The sequence below is a fragment of the Morus notabilis genome, unplaced genomic scaffold, assembly GCF_000414095.1.
Source record: "Morus notabilis unplaced genomic scaffold, ASM41409v2 Scaffold112, whole genome shotgun sequence".
In the NCBI taxonomy this organism is placed as follows: Eukaryota; Viridiplantae; Streptophyta; class Magnoliopsida; order Rosales; family Moraceae; genus Morus; species Morus notabilis.
The window spans coordinates 325267-349328 of record NW_010367100.1 but is presented as its reverse complement, the minus strand read 5'-3'; the positions used below and the strand labels follow the sequence as shown (position 1 = coordinate 349328).

The window sequence follows — 24062 nt, the reverse complement described above, 5'->3', positions numbered from 1 at the left end:
CGACTATACTACACATTAACGATGAAAAATATCCTCATGCACACCATAAATAAACGAATAAACAATACGTATCTTGCCAACTATAGGAGTTTGTAAGAACATTTTGCAATATGATGAAGCACGACATATGAAAGGGGAAAAAAAAAAGGCAAAAACAAAAAACACCACAAAACAAGAGAACATGTTCAAATATCTGTTGTTGGACAATGCTAACGGCGCGATGCTCATAATTGAACTGCTAATGCACCAGGTAAGCCCATATGGGCGGAATCTTGAATCGGATATAAGTATAGAAACATATACGCTTCAGTTACAACACGGCATAAAGCTCACCAAGAATAAAGTTACAGACAGCTACCCAGAAAGAAAGATGTGCGACCCTCTACAGGTCTTCTATCTATGAATATAAATAGTACTTTCATATAGTAACTTTACAACAACTACACAAGAGTATAGCTAATAATAACCCCTCTGGGTGCAACGGCTTAACTTGAAAAGGCAAACAAGGATTTTATGAAGGAGAGTAGGTCCGGTGGCTAGAAATTCTCACTAGAAAGAAAAGAATTAGCAGCTAAACCAATACCTTTTTTGTCATCAAGAATGCGTAGTGCCCTGAGTAGACTGTTTTCTTCTCTTCACTACCGAGCAACCATTGATATCGTCGGGTAGGATTGAAAAGGTCATGGACTAGCAAAATAGCAGGGCTGTTTCCCAACACAACTGTAGCCAGTCTCAATATCAGAACTCACGTGGTAATTACCATAAGCAAAAAGTAACATCATCCATCCAGATCCAAGTACTCATCATATATCCTACTGCTTGCACACTCTAACAGAGCCTTAGCATTGATTTCTCTACCAAATCTCCAGATGTAATTCAGACCAATGAGAAGCTCGGTAATCGTTGCTTCTGTTTTCTCTTGATTTGCGAAGTAAAGGGTTTGCACGAGCAGCACATTTGCTCTTGAAACCATGTTCTGCTGTTCAAAACTCCGCTCAGATTGCCATCTTATCGTATTATGAGCAAGAGGCGCCAACCATTCTAATATTGCCGCCATTGCCTCATTCCACTCTCTTGCAAGAACAGTATCATAACTTGCTGAGGCCAAGCTCTTGCTGTACGGCTTTAGCTTTGCCTTAAGGGCACTTCTCACACTTGAAGGCAGCATATTGTACAGGTCATCTCTCGCATCAAGTCCAATCAAGTGAGGTGAAGCTGCTAGCTTCTCAATGACAACAACAACATTTGCATAGTGAAGTGCCAAAGCAGCGGCACCAAGGGTCTCAGGTGGCGCAACCAACAGCTTACCCTTGAAAATAGAACTTGATGGATTAAGATGCACGACGTTGCCAGGCATAAGTGGGTCTGCGTTGGCATCGATGACTCCATTGAGAATTCTTGAATGAACTCCATTTGAACTCAAATGACAATCGGTCATAGGAGAACTGATTCCAGCCATCATGCAACCTTTAAAAGGTCCCACTTGAGTCATTCTATTAGATTTCATGTGTGATTTCTTGGACTGTGAGCGGTCATGAGACTGCCACATCTTCTTGGTGTATTTATTCATTGACTTTCCAAGTGGACCTGAATTAAAAACATTTCTATTTTTCCCGGAAACAGGACCCGATTTCGTACTTGAGGCACCAACACTCAGAGGCCCAGAATAGAAATTATTGGTTTTGTTTGGTTTTGAAATCGGCCCTGATTTAGCCGCAAACTTCCCAAGGGGACCAGATGCAAATCTAGGAAGACCCTTCTCAGATTGATGACGTGAAGATCGCAGAAGTGCAGAAACTGACTGGCTTCGATAAATATGATCTGAGTCTATAACCCTAGAATCTTCGTATTCGCCAATATTTTGTGGAACTCCAAAGACATGGTTGACCCTACTGAATATCGTAAAGAGAGAACGTGCCAAGAGAAGAACTGTGTAGTCGTAAGTCCTGTTCCACAGTGAGATATCTTTCAAATTCTTCACCTCGTGCTGCTTCCATGTGACCTTCTTCTGAAACTCGAGAAAACTGGCTACATCGTGGTCATCATTACCCTTCATTCTCCTCAAGGTCTGCTCAAGATCTGCAAGCACTTCCATCTCCTGATACAAATTTGAATTCAGTGCAATAAATTTTTCCATCTTTTTAGCTTTCTTTTCCATTTTCTTCCATGTAAACACCCAACCATTCGGATCAACACCAAATTTCATCCATTCGTTGAAAGCTTGCTCAAAACTCTTCAAAGTGGGATCAGTGCATTTCTGTCCAAGTCTGGCCACAGAGTTTACCACATGGAATGTGTTATCAATCAATTCAGCACATATTAATCTCCCGATGTACTCATCGTCATCCGACACCAGTTTCTTTATACCAACCGAGTTTGCAATCTCTTCTCTTAACCTAGAAACCTGCTTTTCGGTCAGGGAGTGCCATAAATGGTTCAGCTTGGACATCAAACTTGCAACTTCAAACGCCAAAACTCCAATAACCGCTTTTTCAAAAGCAGCCTCATGCTTTTTGTGAGTCTTCCAAAGGCTGCGAAACCACGACTCCGCAACCATCTCTTCTTACTAATATGATCTCTAAGCAACACTCATCGTCAAAGATAAACTAAGATTTCAGCCGACAAAAAAGACTGAAAAAGGCACCTGCAGAATGAACAATTAGTTACCAATACAATCCCAGAAGATAGCTAAGTTAACAAATGGAAAACTAAGAAGAGTTTAATTCGGATCATTTTTCCATTCCTGCATTAAGAAGTCAGAAATTATAATGCAGAATATCCCAACCTACTTCTAGAAATTAAACTGAATTCAAATTTTAAGTTTCCTTCGTCTTTCTCTTTCTTTTTGACTGAAAAAACAACAGATTTTCTTCTCAGACAGGAAACTGAGAACTAAATTCAGAAGAATACGCATCTAACGGCAAATAATTCACAACAAAATATGCTGAAACCATAAACGAATATGAGGGGAAAAAAAAACTTAAAAACCTAAAATTCCCCTCATACAAATCGGTCTAATTTCCTAAATCGCTTAACACTACATCAGAATCAGACAACTTGACAAACTAAAAATCTCAAACCTACATTCATACAACAGGTTATTCCTTCCAATCATGCGCAAAATTTTCCCGGAAAATTACCGAAAAAAAAATCACGAAAAGAAAATAAACGCAAACAAAATTGGTAAAGAATAACGAGAAAATAATCGAAACAATTAGAAGACTCACCGATCAAGCGAAGCGCAACTACCTCAGGTATCTTCCTAGCACGAAAATGGAAAATGGGAAGTTAGAGAGAGAAAGTAAGGGAGAGAGAGAGAGAGAGAGAGAGAGAGAGGAAATAGCTGGGAAGTTTCAGTGGTAACTTGGGCCACATGGAGAAAAGAGGACTTGCAGAAGAAAATAGTAGAATGAATGAGCTGAAAAGCGAGTGAAATTAAAAGAAGATTTGACACAAGTGATTTAAATGTCTACTTTTTTTTTTGCATTTTTCGTCCTTTGATTTTCTTATATTGGCCAACTGTCCCTCTGGCTAAGTCCTTTTGCCATCTTTGTCCTCTTGCACTTTTCTTCCCCTCCTTGAACTCTTTCCTTTTCGTGAAAGACTTTTCTCTCTTTTCTCAAGCCTTTTATTTTATCGTTTGTTTTATTTTTCTTGTTTTGGCTTTTTTGCTGGTTATATGACCTAAATTCACTGAACTTTTTAAAAAAATAATAATAATAACTAAAAGATTATACCCCTCAAAGAAAGTTGCTTTTGTATTACCTTTGTTGACTCTCAAAAGACATGGATCTAATATCTTTTTCCTTTTTTTTTTATCGGCGAAAGAAACATGCAAAAATAGATTAAGAATATGTTTAGTGGGAGAATTTAAACAATGATTTGAATTATAATTTATAATTTTTTACAGCATTTTCTCTCATAAAAAATACATATAAATTAAAAATAATTTTAATCACATGATTCTAATTCATGAACCAAACATCTTATAATATTCGAACATATATACCCAACATATTTTGATATACGGTAAAGATTTCGTAACAAATGGTATACGTTATTCTAACTTTTAAATAAATATCTTTGGCCCACTAATTTTTGGAAAGATGGTTGCAACAATTTTTTTTCTACGCCAATCCCATCTAGAGAAAAAAAAAATCATTAGTTGTTGTCAAATTTTGTTTTTTTTTAATCTAATAAATAGTATATTAGGATATGTATTTTTTTTCCCTTCAAATCTAGTCCAAATATTCTCAATGAACAAGCACCCCACTAGCATGCTAACCAATACCCCGTCATGCTCTACATTACGATAATGAAAAATAATTGGAATTTGCAACAACTTTGAAAAAAAAAATTTCTCTCTCTTTGCTAAATATTTTCTCATTTTAGACTATGATTTGAAATGTGAACATAACAATAAAACCCAAGGTTGAGCACTCAATTGCAAAAATAAGAAATGGAAAAGATCCGTCGCAATCATTTATGGCGACCACGCGGAAACTTGTCGTTTTACGCATTTAATCCTCATCAGCCATCAGACGCCAACGTATTCGGGTCGGGTCAAACCGTACTTTCTAAAACAATGCACACGTGAAACACACGGTAAATAAAAGCCACCAAATGAAGACTCGAGGATCCAAAAAAATATTGCAATATGCAACTTTTGTTTGGCAAGTGCTTATGTGCATTCTTTTTCTTTTTTCATGGCATGTTTACTTATCAAGAGTGGAAAATAGGAATTGAGAATCGAAATTAATCTCATGTTTACTTATCCATTTTTATCTTGAAATGGATAGTATAAATGTGTGGGTCCTACACCAATTTGAGGTTGAGGAATGAGATTGGCACTCTCCCCACCCCCCATCGATTGGCACTCCCCCCACCCCCATCGGATTGACACTCTCAATCCTGATAGTAAATGTGAATTACGATTTTACCCTTAATTCTACTAACAAATTTGTGAATAAAAAGTAAAAAGTAAAAAATTAAAAAAAATCTCTCTCTATGCTCTCAACGGCCAAGCTGCTAATCCTAAAGACATTTCAAGACCAATTGAAATAATATGCTTTGATCAGTAGTTTGTATTTTTAATTTTCGTTTTTGCTTTCATGGTAACTGATATACACTATGCTCTGTTTTAATTTAATTAATTTTATTTTATTTCCTTTTGCTAATCACAATACCTTGTTGCAAAAATACAGGTCTGTACCTCTTTTTTTATTTCTTTTTTTTTATGAGAAAGTCTATTCATGTTGCTTGTAGAGTGACAATTAAGTATCGGAGTCCTTTCAAAAAACAATAAATAAATAAAAAGTCAACTATTTAGATTGACAAAGGAGAGAGTGAAATTGAATAGAGGAATGAGAAGAAAATACTAGAAAGAGAGAAATAGAAATATAAGTCAGAGTAGAGAGAGTTTTTTTTTTTTTTTGGTGAAAGAAAGATAATTAATTAAAGACAGAGGGTTGATTTTATTTCTTGATAAAGAAAAATCAATTAATTATCGAAGTCTTTTTTTGTTAAAAAAATTAACTGAATACTACCTTTTTAACCATATATATATATATATATATATATATTTTTTTAACCATTAATACCTTTTATTTTATTTCAATATATATATATACATGATTAATCATTTGTTTTTATTTTATTTTATCATTATATTTTGTTTCTTTAAATTATTTCAAAAGTTGTTGAGAAAAAATAATTTACATGATTAATTAGGTGTGACTAAAAAAATATAATTATTAATTAGTTATCCTAATTTAATATAGTTAGCATAATATACAATTTTTTTTAAAGTTCAACACACAAAAATCTACTAAAAGGGTATGTATGTAAATTTATAACAGTTTATTCTGATTATGGGTGTAAATAAATGCATGAATGAGATTAAGACTGATTCTAACTCTGAAACCTAGAAAGTAAACAACTTATTCTAACTCCGATCCATGTCTGCTTCGAATCTTGTCCACTTCAATTCATGTCCACTCCGATTACGGATTAGTAAACATGCCACCAATGTAATGTGTTCCTTTCATTAAAAAATAATAAAAAGAGTAGTTGTTCTTTTTTGATGAAAAAAAAAGTTAGTTCTTCTTAAACATCGAGGGATAGATACAAACACATAATATAAATGTGCTCAATCCCGTTAAAAATAAACTCAAAACTGTTCTTATTTCAGATTAGATTGCTTAATTCAACGATTAAAACACATATGCTCATTATTTTTTATCGGTAACAATATTTTTAATCCTTCTCTTTACTTTTTAGTCTAAATAATTCTTTTAATAGGGAATGTCTAACTGTAAACTGCTTAATATTTTTTTTAAAGCACCTAATATTTTTATAAAATCATAAAACATCTAAAAGTCAGTACCCTAATATTTTTATAATAATAAAACCTCTTGTTAGTACTCTGTGTTTTTAATAAAATTTAAACAGTACTTTCACATTTAAAAAAATATTATTTCAGTATTCTTATATTAATTTTTAAAACATACAACATCTAAACTGTCATTTTCATTAATCAAATAGAAACTAATAACTTCAAAAAACATTTTACTTATTCTAATTTTTTACTTTTTAAATATTTTAAAGTATTTTTTGAATTGTTTAGAAAAATATTAATTTGTTCTTAATTAGTGAGAATCATAAAATAAATATTTTATATCTTAATTATTAGTTTAGGGTATTAAAAAAATGTTAGGTTATTTGGTTGTTAGATTCATGTCATGATTCGAATCATGGTTTGTGGTTCGTTACAATATTTTTTCTCATAAAAAAACGCATGTAAATCAAAAATAATTCTGAATCATAATTCTAAATCTATCAATTAAGGTGTCATTTTTAAAATTATTAAAAATATTAGGACACTAGTGAAATGTTTCGTCATAAGAGAGGTACTAAAATAGTTTTATCATTTAATAATTTTAGTTAATAAGTTGTTTTTGCCACGGGGATTACGACCTACAAAATAATATTATATTTTAAATTATATGTCGTATTCTGTCATAAAGAACGAAGAGAGATTGGATTCATCTAGACAAATCAACTGCAGACTGCTGGCTGATACAAATTTCTACTTTACATCATTACATGTCATGTTTAGTTTACAGTCGGCGCACGTATCCTTTTCAATCTAGTCCTCGGCATTATCTAATGGTTTTGTTTTTATTTTTATATTTTTAACTAATTTAAATTCTATCCTCAGTAGTATATAAAAAAAAAAGAGTGTGGAGCCATTAAAATCTATCTGCCTGTAATAAAAATAAGTTTTTTATGAGATGTTTGGTTCATATATTTAAAATTATTATTCATAATTATTATTTATTTATGTATATTTTTTATAAGAAAAAATATTATAATAAATCATAAATTATGATTTAAATTAGGATACGAATCTACTAACTAAACGCATTCTTAGACATTCTAAAACATTAAAAAAAAGTCAAATTCTTAAAAGCAAACGTGATTTTTTTTAAGGGTAGATCATCAGTCACTCTATTTCTATTAATCATATTTTTAAAAGTAGTTCTCATCTTACTTTGATCTCGATATATTTCTGAAAACATTTCAATCCATTCTCCAGAAAATTTTAAGAACTCGTTTAATTTGTTAATTTAAATTTTTAATTTAAATTGAGATGTAATTTTATATGAGAATTTTTTTACTGTAATAAAAAATTAAATTTAATTATTTTTTAGAGTTTTTTACTGTAACAAAACTCAAATTTTAAATTTAAATCGTGAAATGAACTAAACCTAAAAATAAATTTCTTAGACATTCTAAAACATTAAAAAAAAAGTCAAATTCTTAAAAGCAATCGTGATTTTTTTTGAAGGGTAGATCATCAGTCACTCTATTTCTATTAATCATATTTTTAAAAGTAGTTCTCATCTTACTTTGATCTCGATATATTTCTGAAAACATTTCAATCCATTCTCAGAAAATTTTAAGAACTCGTTTAATTTGTTGATTTAAATTTTTAATTTGAATTAAGATGTAATTTTATATGAGAATTTTTTATTGTAATAAAAAATTAAATTTAATTATTTTTTAGAATTTTTTATTGTAACAAAACTCAAATTTTAAACTTAAATCGTGAAATGAACGGGACCTAAAAATAAATTTCTTAGACATTCTAAAACATTAAAAAAAAGTCAAATTCTTAAAAGCAAACGTGATTTTTTTGAAGGGTAGATCATCAGTCACTCTATTTCTATTAATCATATTTTTAAAAGTAGTTCTCATCTTACTTTGATCCCGAATATTTCTGAAAACATTTCAATCCATTCTCCATAAAATTTTAAGAACTCGTTTAATTCGTTGATTTAAATTTTTAATTTGAGTTGATATGTGATTTTATATGAAAATTTTTTACTGTAATAAAAAAGTTAGATGTGATTATTTTTTAGAGTTTTTTACTGTAACAAAACTCAAATTTTAAATTTGAATCATAAAATGAATGAAATGAACGGGACCTAAATGTTCAGAAAAATTTGAATAGATTCCACATTCTTGAGGGCATCATGTCTGGTTTTTTTTTGTTTTTTTTTAATGTATTTACGTAAAATTACAACGACATAGTTGGAATTCTGGGGTTTAAAATGGTATAGTAAAATACTCTAGAGGAGGTATTTCACAGCCAAAAAAAGATAAAAAATTTTCAAAAAACATATATTTTTGTCCTTGATCCCATTGTAGATGTCTTCACAGTTCACACCCATAAATCTGAATCTTCTCCAACCGTCCTTTTTTGTGCGTTTAGACCAACAAACCTTTAGCTTATACGACTCTCTCTCCACCAAAAAGATATTTTCAATCTGTTACCAATCAACTAGCATTTGTGTCAAGTACCCTCTGAAGAATTTGCTTCATTATTTTGCTTAAAGATTACAACAAGATTTAGATTCCGTTCGCTTTGCGGATTTAAATTTTCAATTCGAGTTAAGATGTGACATTTTATGAGAGTTTTTAACTGTCAAAATTTAAAATTGAAAACTCAAATCGGTAAAATGAACGAGACCTATATAACACACAAGAGCTGCAGAATCCGATTTCAAAAATCAAACACTTTATACAAGAAACAAAATAGAGCCTTGATACGTAGACCTCCAATTAATTACAAAATTGAATTGAAGAGATTACAAAATAAAAATCGATGCCATGAAATTAAAATTTTCTTTTTCCCTGAGATGGAAGATCGTAATAATTGTTACATGCCGCTACAAGACAGTTCTCTCATTGGAGTTATTGTTCTAATATTGGTTCGAAAACAATAGACAGTTTGAGATGATACTGGTTTTATTAATACATCAATCAGTTAACTCGAATAATACAGAAGATCACGAACAAAATGTTGATCAACGGATATGTCTTTATTTTGGAATGAAGAACCAGATAATTAATTCAAGGTGGCTCTAATGTTGTTACAAAAATAGTTGGACATTTTAGAAGGGAGACATTAATTGCCCGTTTAGAAAGTGTATTTAAATTATGATTTAAGTTTTGATTTAAATTTTTTGTGAGAGAACAACCGACGAAATTTTTTTTATTTAAATTCTTTGTGTGAAGAAAAATACTGCAACAAAAACATAGTTTGAATTTAAATACATGTAACAAACAACTCTTTAACTGACCCAGCAAAATTCGGATCCACAAAACTTCAGCATAACTAAATGAATTGACGTTTGTTTCCTATATTCATCCATGATTCTGAATCATGATTCATGATTCTCTACAGTATTTTTCTCTCACAAAAAACACACGTAAAACGAAAATAGTTCTGAATCATAATTCTAAATACATAAACCAAACGTCCTCTTGCGGTTAGTTCAAAACTGTACAGTACTCCAAAGTATAATTTTTCCTCTTCTACAAAATTCCTCCATCTTCTATTTTGAAGTAGTGCAAACCATGATGTGATGAGTGTAATCTACTTGCAATGATGAAGGCATGAGAATTTGTAAAATGACGTTAATTGCACTACAAAGGGCTTAACTATTCCCTATATTATTCAACCAAAAACAAAAAGTCATTATTGTCCCCAAAATTATTCAACTGTAAAAATCATATTTGGAACCCGTTTAGTTCGCTGATTCGAGTTTTTAATTTGAGTTGAGATATGATTTTATGTGAGAACTTTACTGTAGTAAAAAGATTAGATGTGACTGTTTTTGAGAGATTTTTACTGCAACAAAACTCAAATTTTAAATTCAAATAAGTGAAATAAACGGAGCCTTGATATATTTACATCAATGATGTCAGTTAGATGGTAAAATTCAGCAAAAGAGAGAGAGAGAAAAAAAAATTGCAATTTTGAAGGATTTGATTGTGTATTGTGATGGTGCCCCATTAATCTTATGTTGGAAATGATTATTGTCATTATTTTATATTCCTCTTTAATCTTCGTCACTTTTAAAATAATAATTGTAATTTATGTCTCGAGGCTTGTTGGACACTAGGATTATCATTTAAGAATTCTTATAATTTAGGTAGATTTGATCCATCTCGCCCTGAAAATAGCATTTTATCTCTCCATAGATATCTTTTTGATATGATGGCGCGTTGACGGTTCTTGAACATGATCTCTTTTCAAGGTACAAGTTTTTCTCTGTGGATACTTCTTGACCACTCCTAAATCTTAATTAGAGAGGATAAAAACATTAAAAAAATGTTAGTTTGAATTTCTCACGGATCAATTAAATTAGTGCAGGCGTAGAATGTCAAACTTGATAACATTCCGTTCACTTCACCGATTCGAGTTTAGAATTTGAGTTTTGTTACAGTAAAAAATTTTCAGAAACAATCACATCTAACATTTTTGCTACAGTAAAAAACTCTCACATAAAATCACATCTCAACTCAAATTACAAACTCGAATCAACGAAGTGAACAAGCCCATTTGACATCTTTCCTTTTCATATCAAGACGGAAAATTTCTCCCCTTTAAGCCACAATATTAATATACAGATACTTTGAAGAATAATATGATTCAAATATCACCTATTTAATTTTTAACGTTTTAAAATGGTGTTTGACCAACTATATTATGACACGCTGTTTAAAATTTTAAAATACCTTTTAACTTGACTGTTACATATTTTAATGTTTTAACCTATTAAATAACATGATTTAGTGTCGTTGGTAAGACGCTATTTACGACATTAGATTTAGACAAAAATCTCAATCCAAACTTCTATTTATTATACTCCCTTTCAAAAAACAAAAAAAAAAAAAACTCTATTAATTATACAAATACATATGACGCACACGTGTACATATTGTAATATCAAATTATCCTAAAGTGAAAAACTATTAGTCATTGATTTAGAGAGTTCATCATATTTGTCTTAGAAAAAGAAATCTTTGAGAAAGTGTGAAATTTGTAGTCCTTCAATATTCCTATATGTTGATAGGTCACCAAGCTAACCTTCTCGGTTATGTCATATTTCACTCTTATTTTTTACTCGGCGATATATGTAGCTGGGCGCTCTTGTTAGACTTACTAAAATAAGGCGGTGGCCAACTTGATTTAAAGGTGTCCATAAAGAAGATCGGAATACCTAGAAATATAGAAATATTCTCGAGAAAACTCCTCCACAATATAAGTGTTACGACTATTAGTTGGTTAATTTGTTGGCAAAAGGTTGTAAATTTAAAAATAAAACCAGTAAAATTGTGGACTATTATGTAAACTCTATTTTTGGCTACTTACACTGGATTTGGGATGATGATTTCCCCAATAAAAGAAAATAAGTTTATGGAGCTGATTTGGTTGACTTTTGGTTAGGAAGAATCCTTGGAGGAGAAATTACTTTATTTAGAGTGATTTTAGTGGAAGAAATAGATGGGGACTATATACCAATTTGGGGTGTATATATTTGGTTTCCAGCCATGAACGTGGTAGTGCTTTTTGAGTGAAATAATCTGCAGAAAAAAAAAGTTGCTTTGATGTTCTTTGAGTAAAAAACAAAACAAAAGGTGGTTCTTTGGGAGAAGAACGTATTGCTTTTGGGAGAAAGTTTTCAAAGACGAGTGGTGCTCATTGGACAAGGGCTCTAAGAAGATTCTACACAGCGGCGACAACATCAATGATGTAGTCTTTGAGTGTGTAAGACCGATTGGTGTTTGCAATCTCTTTATCTTAGTGGATTGTTCACTGTCTGGGCTTGTCCCCGCAGATGTAGGTGTACGCACCGAACTGCGATATCAATTCCTTGTGTCTTTTATGTTTCTGTTGATCTTTCTGTACTTATAATTTGCTGCTGTTGAATCAACGAAAAAATATATCCATCTGCACGTATCTATCATCAATGTTATAACACTTTTTGTGACACTGACTGAAAAACATACCTTTCAATAAGGATACGTTTCAAGATTAGAATAAACAAGGATAACTACTAACTAAGAATGGTCATATCATTTAGATTTATTTGTTGTGTATTTATCTCTTAAATGTGTATAATAAAAGTGGTTGCGTCGACTAGGAACCCTTGTCGCTATTTTGCATTTTAAGCCATCCGTGTACTCAACTTTAGAGTAAAATCCTAAATATATAATGGACTAAGCTGTCATATTGAGAGTGAGCCGCTCTAAGTTTGTCACGTTTTCTCTGATTTTTGCACTTTTTAGTCCTTGTTTCATATACATTTCGATTGTGGTGATGTGAACGCGAGTGATAATCTTGTTAGGCGAATTTTCATTATCAACGCTATACGTATTAAAAAATTTAACCTTATTCGCCCTCGTCTTCTCCCTTGACTCATAGGTTGCCGACATTGCTAGTGCCTCCCAGCTTGCTAGCAGTAGCCAAAGTTGAGGCACGAGCATGTCGATGTGAGGCCAAAGTAAACCAAGGCAAGCATGGCTATTCAACTTTTCTTGGCTGCCGGCCGCCAAATCTAGCGTGAATCCGGTTCAAGGTTAACGGACGTCCTCGCGAATACATGATTGCACCGTGTGATTGCACCGTTTCTGATGTCGGATCTAGTCGGCATCTAGTGTAACCAAGGAGTTGTTGCTAAATCAAATTTCTTTGGTTTGCACTCACCAACAAGCTAAGCTGCAGGAAAGAGGGTACCGTTGTGTTCACAACGTTTTTCTCAATTGTGAGGTCACCAGTTCTATGTAGGTGACCGATGGTAACCTACTGAGTTAGTCTGATAATCCCCTAAAGGTGCCTCATAATCGCCAATCAACTTTACCAACATGTCGAGAATAAGTCATGCGCAGTTACCGACTTTATCACCAATGGCAACTTGCCAAATAAGTGGGTGAGTGAAGGAAATAGATAATAGCTATAAAAGAAAATATTCTATTGATTAAAAAAAAAAAACTATTATAAACCTGCTACAAATCCAACAGTTTAAAATAGAGACTTATCAGTAGAGTATTTTCTTTACACTATACCGAAGAATCCTAAAAAAAATAAGTGTAAATATTCAGTTTAAAAAGGTATAGATGTTCTCATTTTTAAAAATTATGGAATTAGTTTACAAATTTACTTTATCCCACCTGGTTGGCCATCGTAGAAAGTACCATACCTTATTATTGAAACCCTAAGATTACGCTGCACTTGAGTTTAAATGTCATAATGCAAAAAACCATTGGAATATATATATATATATATATATATATATATAAATATCAACCGGGAAATTACACATGAAGGCATAGAAAAATCCAATGAAATCTCCGAAAAGATGGAAGCGTTGCAATCACCGATATTGACTGGAAATTCAAGTACCCAATTAAGTGGGACAACATTATTGAGTCAAAATTGATCAACTTTTATAGTTTTGGGTTCCCACAAGTCTTCTCTAGCACGTCATTTGTTGCTTGCAAATGTATATGCAATCATGCTAAGCCACCATTCTAAAGACTTGGTGTTTGTGTGTCTATTAATTGCTCGACTTTCCTTATAGTGGATCTTAAGAAGTTTTTTGTGGGTGTTTGGAACTCATTCCAAAGTAATTTTATTTTTTTATATGAAAATGAAAATGATTTGGGCCTGTTTGTTTCCGGTCTCGTTTTCATTTTTTACAATTTTCGAGAAAAAAATTAAAAACGCGTACAGAAAACGCGTTTGGCGTAAAATTTTCTAAAATCAAAACTGAAAACACTCGTTTTCATTTTCTCTTTTTTTCTCATCTTTCTGAAAACAAATTTTTTCCGTTTTCATTTTTCTTGTTTTCATTTCCAAACTTCTGAGACTGCCCCCCCAACCGTCTGCGAGATAGGAGAAAACGAAAACAAAAAATGAAAAACGACTAAAAGTCATTTTTTATTTCTCTCTTATTTTACACTAAACCAAAAAATCGTTTTCATTTCCGTTTTTTATCTTTATTGCGTCAAATGCCGTTTTGAAAACGTTTCATTTTTTTCTCAAAAAACGTGAAAAATAAAAACGGGATCAATTCCAAACACGGCCATAATTTCTTATTCAAATTTAACGACTGAAAATAGAAAACTGCGATAGTTTATTTTTTTTTATCCTATCATAGAAACTCCTTTTTAATTGATAAAACATTAAATATTGAAAAATTATCCCTCATGACAAAACATCACATCTTCACCAAAAGGGGGAAACATAATTTTGAAACTAAAATATAGTTGATCATCAGTGGAGTCAGTCAATAGTTCGCTCAATCCCTAATTGTAAAGATGTCAAATATTGGAGTGGGTCGTTGTTGAGTGCGATGGTCACGACATAACACAAGGTTATATTTGGTCGTATGGGACTTATGGTTTGAAGTATGTGAGTTTTGCATGATGAGACGAAGACAAGCAGACGCAGAGGCACAATTCAATCATGCATGATCCATAGGAAGCGGTGGGCCAACACGACGAGTGTTTTTTTATTTTTTATTTTTATGTTTTGTAATTTTCATGTTTATATCATGTATTTTTTAATAACTAAAAAAGTACATATCGTATAAAACACACATTATTATGTTAGCTGTGTGTTAATTTATCCTTATGTTAGTTCTTTTTTATTATGCACATGCATGTTTGTGATTTATGATAGTATCACGTTTTTTTTTTGCTAGCAAATATGAAATAATTATTTTCTTTTGAAATGTTACTATTTCTTTTAATTTGTATGAATTGTCTTTTTATTTGAAAAGTGTTCGAAACTTATTTTTATAAGACAAAAAAAAAAAAATTGTGGAAAGGTTGAAGGGCTTGATGAGTCGGCATGATAGTTCTATTGTGCCAAGCATGTGTACACGAGATGTGCTCAAGCCTAAGATTTTAAATTTTAGGCCTCGTTTGTTTTATTAATTCAAGTTTTTATTACAATATTTTCTTTTACAAAAACTTTTTATGCTACAGTATTTTCTCTCACATGAATTTACTTTTTAATTTAAATTCTTAACTCAAATGAGTGAAACGAATGGGGTCTTAAGTTTATATACAATCATGGTATAAAGGTTTAGTGAGTCAAAACCGATACGAGATAAAACACATATGAATCTAGTATATCATGGACTGAAGCGGGATTAAGAACTTGACCAGATCCAGATCTAGTAATAACAAAAAGAATCATAATTGATGAGAAAAGTACATGGTTGCCATGGTTTTGTAAAGGCCTATTATTTATACTAATATTCTAAAAATAGAATGCCCTTGTGGCCTTTAATTTTCTCTTTATTAATTGAATAATAATAGTTTATTTTTAAGTGTAATGACATAAATAATATTTTTACCATCTTAAGTGGGACTAGGATTGAAATTTTTTTTCAAGAGACTATTTCTATATCCTATCCATTTATCCATTAAGTGTTGAAAGAATTAAAAAAATTAATCTAAGATTCAACAAGATAGTCACTAATACATATGAAAAGAAACGAAAATCTCAAAACTAAACCCAAACTCAAACAATATGAAACTAAACATTTCTAAAACTTAATCCAGAAACATTAAAACCCTAAGAACTATTCTTCTTTGTCAATTCCGTCCATGCCAACTTTGTTACTTGATCCTTTTAAGTATTGTAGTTGGTAGAACATAATTAGGGTTGGGGTAGTTTCCCCTTTGCTTCCAGTTTCTTTTTTCTTTTTTTTTTCCCCTCCATTTTTGATTTCATATATTTCAACATATATATATTTATTTATATAACGTGTGATTTTAATGGTTATTCTAATATTTACTCACTAATGGGATCATTAATTTAGCCTAAAATATTGATATAAAGATTGTAATAAATTGGATAGTTGATCAAAAAAATTTATAGCAATTAATATATAATCAGGTCGGGTAGCTTCTCCCACCTTGGCTCGGGGTTGTTACCATACTTTGCTTTATGTAAACTCGGGGTTATTTTAACCCCATACTTTGCTTTATTCTTACACAATATTCCTGATATCCATTTGAATTATTAGGAATGGATTACCTGCAAATAAAAATGTCATCCCAACAAATGTACATATATAAATACACATGAAAACAAAAACAATTCTAATATAGATAATAATACATAGCAAGAGAGATTTTATTTTAATAAGGAGAAATTTTTTAATAGGAACACTATAAAAAAAGATTAGAAAAAATCTTTTTTAAAGATTAAAATTATATATTTAATTTTTGGTGAGGTACACTTATGTTTTTAACTATAAAATAGGAACAACTAAAAAATTTTAAAAGAATTAAAAAAATCAAGATTTTAAAATTTAAGTGGAGCACGTGTCTCACTTAGTACCATGTGGCTGAGTCACCGCTGATAAGGCAAAATAACGTATACTGCTGTACAATTTTTCAAAGAGATAGGAAATAAAAAAATTAAAGGGAGGGTCATCATTTTTACAAGTGAGGGGTTTGGCTCTTGATCAACTAATGAAAATGTATTAATTTTTTTTTTTTTTTGGATTGAAAATGTGTCATCTTATTTATAGCATAAGAAAACACAAATGAAAAAAAAAAAAAGAGACCCAAAATATCAGTAGTCATGTCCTTATATTGAAACTGGGGTCTTCCAAACTGTGTGTGGTGCTCCAAAACGATAGACAAAAGGTTGTAAGCATAAAAGGAAACCAGCCCGGCAAGAGTCATGCTAAGAATCCCGCCGACCCATCTCAACATGGCTAGAGCCAAGGGAAGTCAAAGTAGAGCTGGCGACACAATTGATGTCGTCAATTAGAGTTATGCTAAGAATCCCTCCGACCCATCCCAACATGGCTAGAGCCGAGGGAAGCCAGAGTAGAGCTGGCGACACGATTGATGTCGTCAATTAGAGTCATGCTAAGAATCCCTCCGACCCATCCCAACATGGCTAGAGCCGAGGGAAGACAGAGTGGAGCCGGCGACACGATTGATGTCGTCAAGTGATAGTGTAACCATGACCCTGTTCTAAACAAAACATTAATATGCGTTGCATTTTAAATTCATTAAAAATGCTCGTCACGCATTTTGGATGTTCTCAACATTATAACTATGAACTTAATTTAATCCTGTACAAAAATATAACTCCTCTTGCTTAACTTTGTAGTTTTCACTAGTTAAATTAATGATGACTTTACCCTTTAAATATTATGTAATTAAATATGTACCAAATCAAATCTTGAATCAATCACTGATAATTCCGGGACATATGAATCACTCATAAAGTCGATTACGAGGAATTATTCAGTACACCGAGTGTATCATGTCATATTATTTATGTGGTACACCCGTCTAATAAGATTATATCATTTAGACATTTTGTCTATGTCAACTTTTCACTTTTATTTTTCTCTTTCCTAATAGGTATTTGCATTGATACTTATTAAGAAAGAGAAAAATAAAAGTGAAAAACTGATACAATCTCATTGGATGAGTGTCCAAATGATACAATTTCATTGGATGGATGTACCATATAAGTAATATGACGTGGTACACCCGGTGTACTGAATAATTCCTCGTCGATTACCTCGTGATTCGAGTATAAACAAGGCTCCGGTATCGGCCTCTGTTGGAGGAGGCGTGCCGCCTTTGAGAATGCCATTTTCCATGTTGCACACATTGGATTTGTTCTTAGAATTTTGATCCATTTTCACGTGATAATATTCATGAGCAGTTCCCATTTCTAACTTTATGTGGATATATAGTTAATTATTGAGAAATAGTAGAAAATATGTCAATATGAAAAGCTTAAGAAAGTATATAGGCCAATTTTTAGTTATAGAAATTAATATGCCATAACTTGTTAAGTTATGGTTCATAATCAGATAAGTTATGGACAAACTTGTCAAGTTATGGTTCATAGTCAGACAAGTTATGGACAAAAACCGTGAATTATGGATAATAACTTGTCAAGTTATGGTTCATAACCAGACAAGTTATGAACGAAAACAGTAATTTGGCCTATTTATTAACTTATGTAAACTATTGGCCTATTAATTTTAATTCATCTCAAATCTTGGCCTATTTCTCTCTTTCTCCCTTAATATAGTGCTACTTCTATGGTTACAACATATTATAGTATTTCATTCAGTATTGGCTAGGAGTCTTTTCGTAGAGGCTCCTTTTTTATTAGCTCTTTGGGTGAGGCTAAATCTGTGACATACATACTAATTAATACATCTTCATTCTCTGATACCTGTTTATTATATTGAAGGGGTCGTTTCTTTCGTGTGTATATATATATATATATATATATAGCACTACAACAATTATATATGCAAAGTTAATGTAATTAACTTTACATATAATTCTTTTTTCGTCCCCTTTACTTTTCCATGTGACATCGTCCTTAACTATAAGTCGATAGATTCTCACTAGAAAGACTGAGTTTTTATAGATTCTTCCTTTGGCAAAATACTTTCAAATGGTTAGAATAAAAAGAGATTCATAAAGACAAAAATTAATACATGATACGTAAAAGATTCAATGGGTTGAAATTATTAATTGATTAGCTAGTACTTACTTGACGATGAAGCAGATACATCTGATAACAACATTAAAGATTTATTGCCTATTCAAAGTTGGAGGCAGTACTGAATTTCTCCTCAAAAGATTAAGGATTATTGCTTTTGGTGTCTATTAACCTTTTGACGTCGTCATGGAATACTTGACTTTTGCATGGGCTAACTAGGTTATGAAAATTCGAAGGAAAAGAAAGAAAGAAAGAAAGAAAAAATATCTCCACTTTTTGAATTAGCGCGTAGTTGGTAACAATAAATATTTTCTCATTTTTATTCGCCTTTAGAATCAATTAAAGAAATACCACTACTAGCGTGTACGAATAGGAAAAATGTCATTTGTTTTTCCTTTTAAATGATATCATTTCATATTTTAAAGATTATTTTCATTAAATACTTCCAAATTATATATCTTGTTTCAAAATGCCCATAAATTTGTAAAATAGGTTAAACAACCACTTCCATCCAATTCCGTGTATCAAATAGACAGAAACTACATATGTGGCATTAACAATCAATTAATGGAGGGCATTAAATACTTCCAAATTATATATCCACGTCCGGCCACCATGAACGATCAAGATTCCAGCATCGGTTTTCAACACCCTCCTGCACAGACTGAAGCTCTCGATTAAGCTCGGGAAGGAGGCGGATAAAATTTACAATTGATGATCACTCCTATGAATGTACGTAAAACATGTATATATAATTAGAAAGGTAGATATTCATATGACATAATATGCACAAACGTAAGGACTAAGGATATATAAGAAAATTTACTTCATTACTGACCTAGTTAGAAGGGCATGCCGCATGCACTTACATGCACACTATAATATCTTTAGAAACTAACAAACTGCGTTCACATATTGGCAAACAAGCGATACTCCTTGGCGTCAAGAATTATTTGGCGCACAGACGCTATAGACCCAATGCCAACCAACACCAAAGAAGCTGCCGCTATGAGTGTGTTCACCCAAAAAATGAGGCCTCGCTTAGAGGGCATGAAAGTCACATTGTAGAAAATCATGGGCAAGATGAAATCCAGAGGGATGCATCCGAATGCCCCGAACAACGCCATTAGATCTCCGAAGAAAGGCAGCATTGCGGCGAAAAGAGTTGCTATGATGACGGAAAGTGACCGAAAAATCAACCTTGGAATGACGTTCCTCGCGGAGAATTGATCCTTCTTTGGGTCTGCAAAGTTGTTTTCAAACACTTCGTTCGTCGGCTGCAAGTAAACCTTGCATACACAAACATAATCACATGTTTTGTTGGTATGATTAAAAAGAAGGGAAAAGGCAAAAGCACATGATGCATACACTTCTCATAGTTCACTCGTCTAGAATTTAGTTTTGAAACCATAGACTAAAGTGTTTGTCTAAACTAGGAAATTAGCTGGAAACCATATAGTAAAAACGCGCCTTTTGTTTTCTGAATGTCTACCAAAGAGAATGCCATAGTTCGTCGACATTAATATTGTAATTGTCTATTTTTAGACGAAAAAAATGTTATATAATTTTATGTGTGGTTGTGACAGTCATCAATCTTTTGAGGCACAAGACTAAAAAAGGATAAGTTGTGCAGTCCCACATCGTCTGGGGATAAAGATAGATTCTAATTTATACGGAATGACACCACCTCTCAATGGTATGAGGTCTTTTGAGGTGAAACCCAAAAGCAAAACCGTGAAGGTTCAGGTACAAAGCGGACAATATCATACTAAGTGAGGGTGCGGGTCGTTACAGTTGTAGTTGTACAACGTTTCCACATTATTCATTTTTCTTGAAAAAAAAAGTTTGTATTTCTTGAAAAGAACGAAAAATTTATATAAGAAATAAGAGTACTGTTGTTGCACATTATATTTACCTAACAATAATAAAGGTGTTGGTTAGTTAGTGAGGTGGCGATTCATGTGACGTGCAAGTTGTATTCATGTCAGGTTGAGAGCCATTACATACAAGTTTTTAAGTCAATCGAGACACGTGACATGAAAATTTTAGGAAACACATCTACGAGTAGTGAGAGTGCGCTTTACCAGAGTCACGGCCAAGACTTGAGTAAGAGTAAAGATGTTGATCATGACAACGAACCAACTGGGAAGCAAAGAGATCTTCTGGGCGTCAATAAAGTTTGAAAGAAGTGTTCCCTGGGCCTGATTACCAAACGCCCAATATCCAGATATTCCCACGCTCAAATATGTAGTTGCTATTACACTATAACACACGCACAGCCCTTTCAACATCTTCCCTTGCACTGGCGGTGCTATTGTGGCCTGCAAAGTTACAAACCAGTGTTATTTGAGAAATTTACGATAAGGTATGAAAAGACACCTTACCAATAGACTCTGTTTTGAACCGCCATATCCGTTCTAACATTTAGAAACACGTATTGATAGTAGGTTATTTAGAAAGCTCCACTTTAATTTTGTTATAAAAAAAAAAAAAAAGCAATAGTAATTATCATTAACTGATAATTAGCAAATTTAAAAAAAAAAAAAAAAAAAAAAAGAGTAGCTCAGGAATCACTTGAATTTCAGGAATTATTCCGCTGGCGTAAGTTGTGGCTATAATTGAAATAGCATTGAAGGTCCCAAAAACCCGATCCGCGTCACTTCCTGTCACGGAGTAGTCTCTTGTTGGTGCATCCTTGGAATGCCCTGTTCATGGGAAGAAACTTTAAAGAAGTATATCTGAAAAAATATCTCAAAAAACATATGTGTTTTATTATTATTATTATTATTATTATTATTCTTGTTATTCCAAACCCGCTTTTTCTTCTTTTTAGAACTTCTTTTTTTCTAAACTGTTACTCTTTTTTTTTTTTTTAAAGTAATTTTATCCATTTTAAAATCGATCCTATCTAAAAAATATATAATTCATTAACCAAATAGTTATAACTGCATATTTAAAAAATGTTAGAATCAAGTGAATGTCACGAGACAAAGTGAGATAAACAAATATTCACGGCCTTAAATATAGGTAAAGAAGTGCTAGTATCACCCTAGTGAATCAAAATTGATAGTTTTAACTGAAATTAATTACATAAAGACCCATATAGGGTCTTTTTTTAAAAATTTAATTCATGAAAAGACCCATATAGATATAGTTTTGTCGAGCCTGAAAATAATAGTACCGCGGTTTCTTACCAATATATATGGAACCAGCTGCAGCGCAAGCGCTGAAAGCAAGACAAAGGATTAAAGAGACAAGGTTGATATGCCTTAGGGAGTGAAAGGATGGCATTTGTGCAAGAACCAAAACTACGCCTCCGAACATGCTAATAAATTGGTAAAGCTTCATTTTTCCATCCGGATTTGCCACCAAGTAAATGTACTGCCAAAAATGACAAGTGATGTAAATTACTCTGTTCTGTTTCAACTGGGAGACATATAATAGAAATTTGCCCTAAATGTTCCAATAATGAGACACTGAGCTTAAGACTCTGCCCTCCAAGAAGAGTGCAGGCAATAACCGCCCCAAAGCATATCCATAACTGCAGTGGCCCCACAAAATATTTGCCCCATCCTGGACCTGATGATGATCAACATCATAGATGCCCGTTTAATTCGTTGATTTGAGTTTTTAATTCGAGTTAAGATGTGATTTTATGTGAGAGCTTTTTACTGTAACAAAAAAGTTAGATGTAACTGTTTCTGAGAGTTTTTACTGTAACAAAACTCAAATTCTAAATTCGAATCAATAAAATGAACGGGACCGAAATGCTTACAATATCAATGCCCCATATCCTAACAACATATTACCAAAAAGTTAGGTATACTTCATTATTATCAAATTGACATTTTGTTTTTAGTCTTGTTTTGTTTGAAGTCAACTTGAACTCAGAATTTCATATACTCTGATACCATGTCAATTTTTTTTTTTTAAAATATATCAATTAAGGATTGCGTACTCACCTAAAATATCTCACGCCATGTCTCGGAACCGGAGCTGACGTCGTCCAAGCTTCGCATGGTGCTCCAGAACCAATGACAAGAGGTTGTAGGAATAGAAAGTGACCAAGCCTGCCAAAACCAGGCAGATCACTCCTCCAACCCAACCCAGCAATGCCAGGGCAAATGGAAGACTCAGAAGCACTGGTGCCACTATTGATGTTGTCAAGTGGTACCCACAGTGCAGCCAAGACCCTAACAATTAATCTCAAAATTAGGGGAAAAAAAAAGAAAGAAAAATCAATTCTTAATTCATGTCATCGCATAATGGTTATAAAGTAATAGAGACGACTTCAAATAGATTTTATAGTTCCAAAACAACCATTAGCAAGAAAATTAAAAAGCAATGGTCAAAAGGAGAGATTCTTCTCAATGTCTATACACAGTGAGTAGGTTCGAAATATATTAAATGCCCAATTATGAGATATAATTTTAGAAAATATAATTATAAGAGTTTGAATTGAGGATTTTGTACTCTGATACGATGTTAACGGATAACAAGGAGATCCTGGTCCGAGAAACGAGGGTGAACACATTAGTTAAAGTCCGTGAAGAATAAGGAAAGGTAGAAGGGTGTGACACGTGGATCAAAACAGAAAATATCTACTGCCCGTGAATAAGAAAAGTCAAAATAACAGTAGAAAAGACCAGCTTCCTTTGCATTGCCTTTTTGTTGTATTGCTTTGCAAGTTCTTGAGAGAAAAAAAAAAACTTATATAATTACCTATACATTTCAAGCGTTAGACTAGTAAATTGATAATTCTGAAGACACTAACCCTTTGATTTGAGAACGAACATAGCTCCGGCATCGAGCTCTTTCGGAGAGTCGCGGACTCCGGTTCCATTAGATGCTTCCATGAAGAGAGGAGCCACGGCTCCCGTCTCTCTGTCTTGGTGGTTAAGATTAGTATCTATTAGGAAAGAAGGATGGTATGAGAGAGAGAGAGAGAGAGAGAGAGAGAGGAAAGAAGGATGGTATTAGAGAGAGAGAGAGAGAGAGAGAGAGAGAGAGAGAGAGGAAAGAAGGATGGTATTAGAGAGAGAGAGAGAGAGAGTAGAGTAGAGGAAAGGAGAGTATCAAAGACTTGTTAATGTCACGCTAATTCAAGTCAAGGTTGGGGTGCAAAGATAAGACAAATCCCACAAAATTAAGGGAGCTTCGCTAGTTGGTTAGAAATGCATGAAAACTGTTTGTTATATAT

At 32.6% G+C, this 24062-nt stretch overlaps 1 protein-coding gene and 1 pseudogene across 1 annotated transcript; both read right to left on the bottom strand.

The window, feature by feature from the left end:
• Positions 1-242: 242 nt before the first annotated feature.
• Positions 243-3446, bottom strand: LOC21399845. The gene is made up of 2 exons (XM_010111888.2): positions 3228-3446; positions 243-2644 (listed from the first exon to the last, which is right to left on the bottom strand). Exon 2 carries the CDS (start codon positions 2555-2557, stop codon positions 779-781), a length of 1779 nt encoding a protein of 592 aa, XP_010110190.1. The 5' UTR covers positions 2558-2644; positions 3228-3446; the 3' UTR covers positions 243-778.
• A 15879-nt stretch (positions 3447-19325) lies between these two features.
• LOC21399844 lies at positions 19326-23833 on the bottom strand (annotated as a pseudogene).
• Between the last annotated feature and the right edge of the window lie 229 nt (positions 23834-24062).

Excerpts from the sequence above, each read along its gene's own strand:
- LOC21399845 (XM_010111888.2), bottom strand. The coding sequence starts at position 2,557 with ATGGTTGCGGAGTCGTGGTTTCGCAGCCTTTGGAAGACTCACAAAAAG.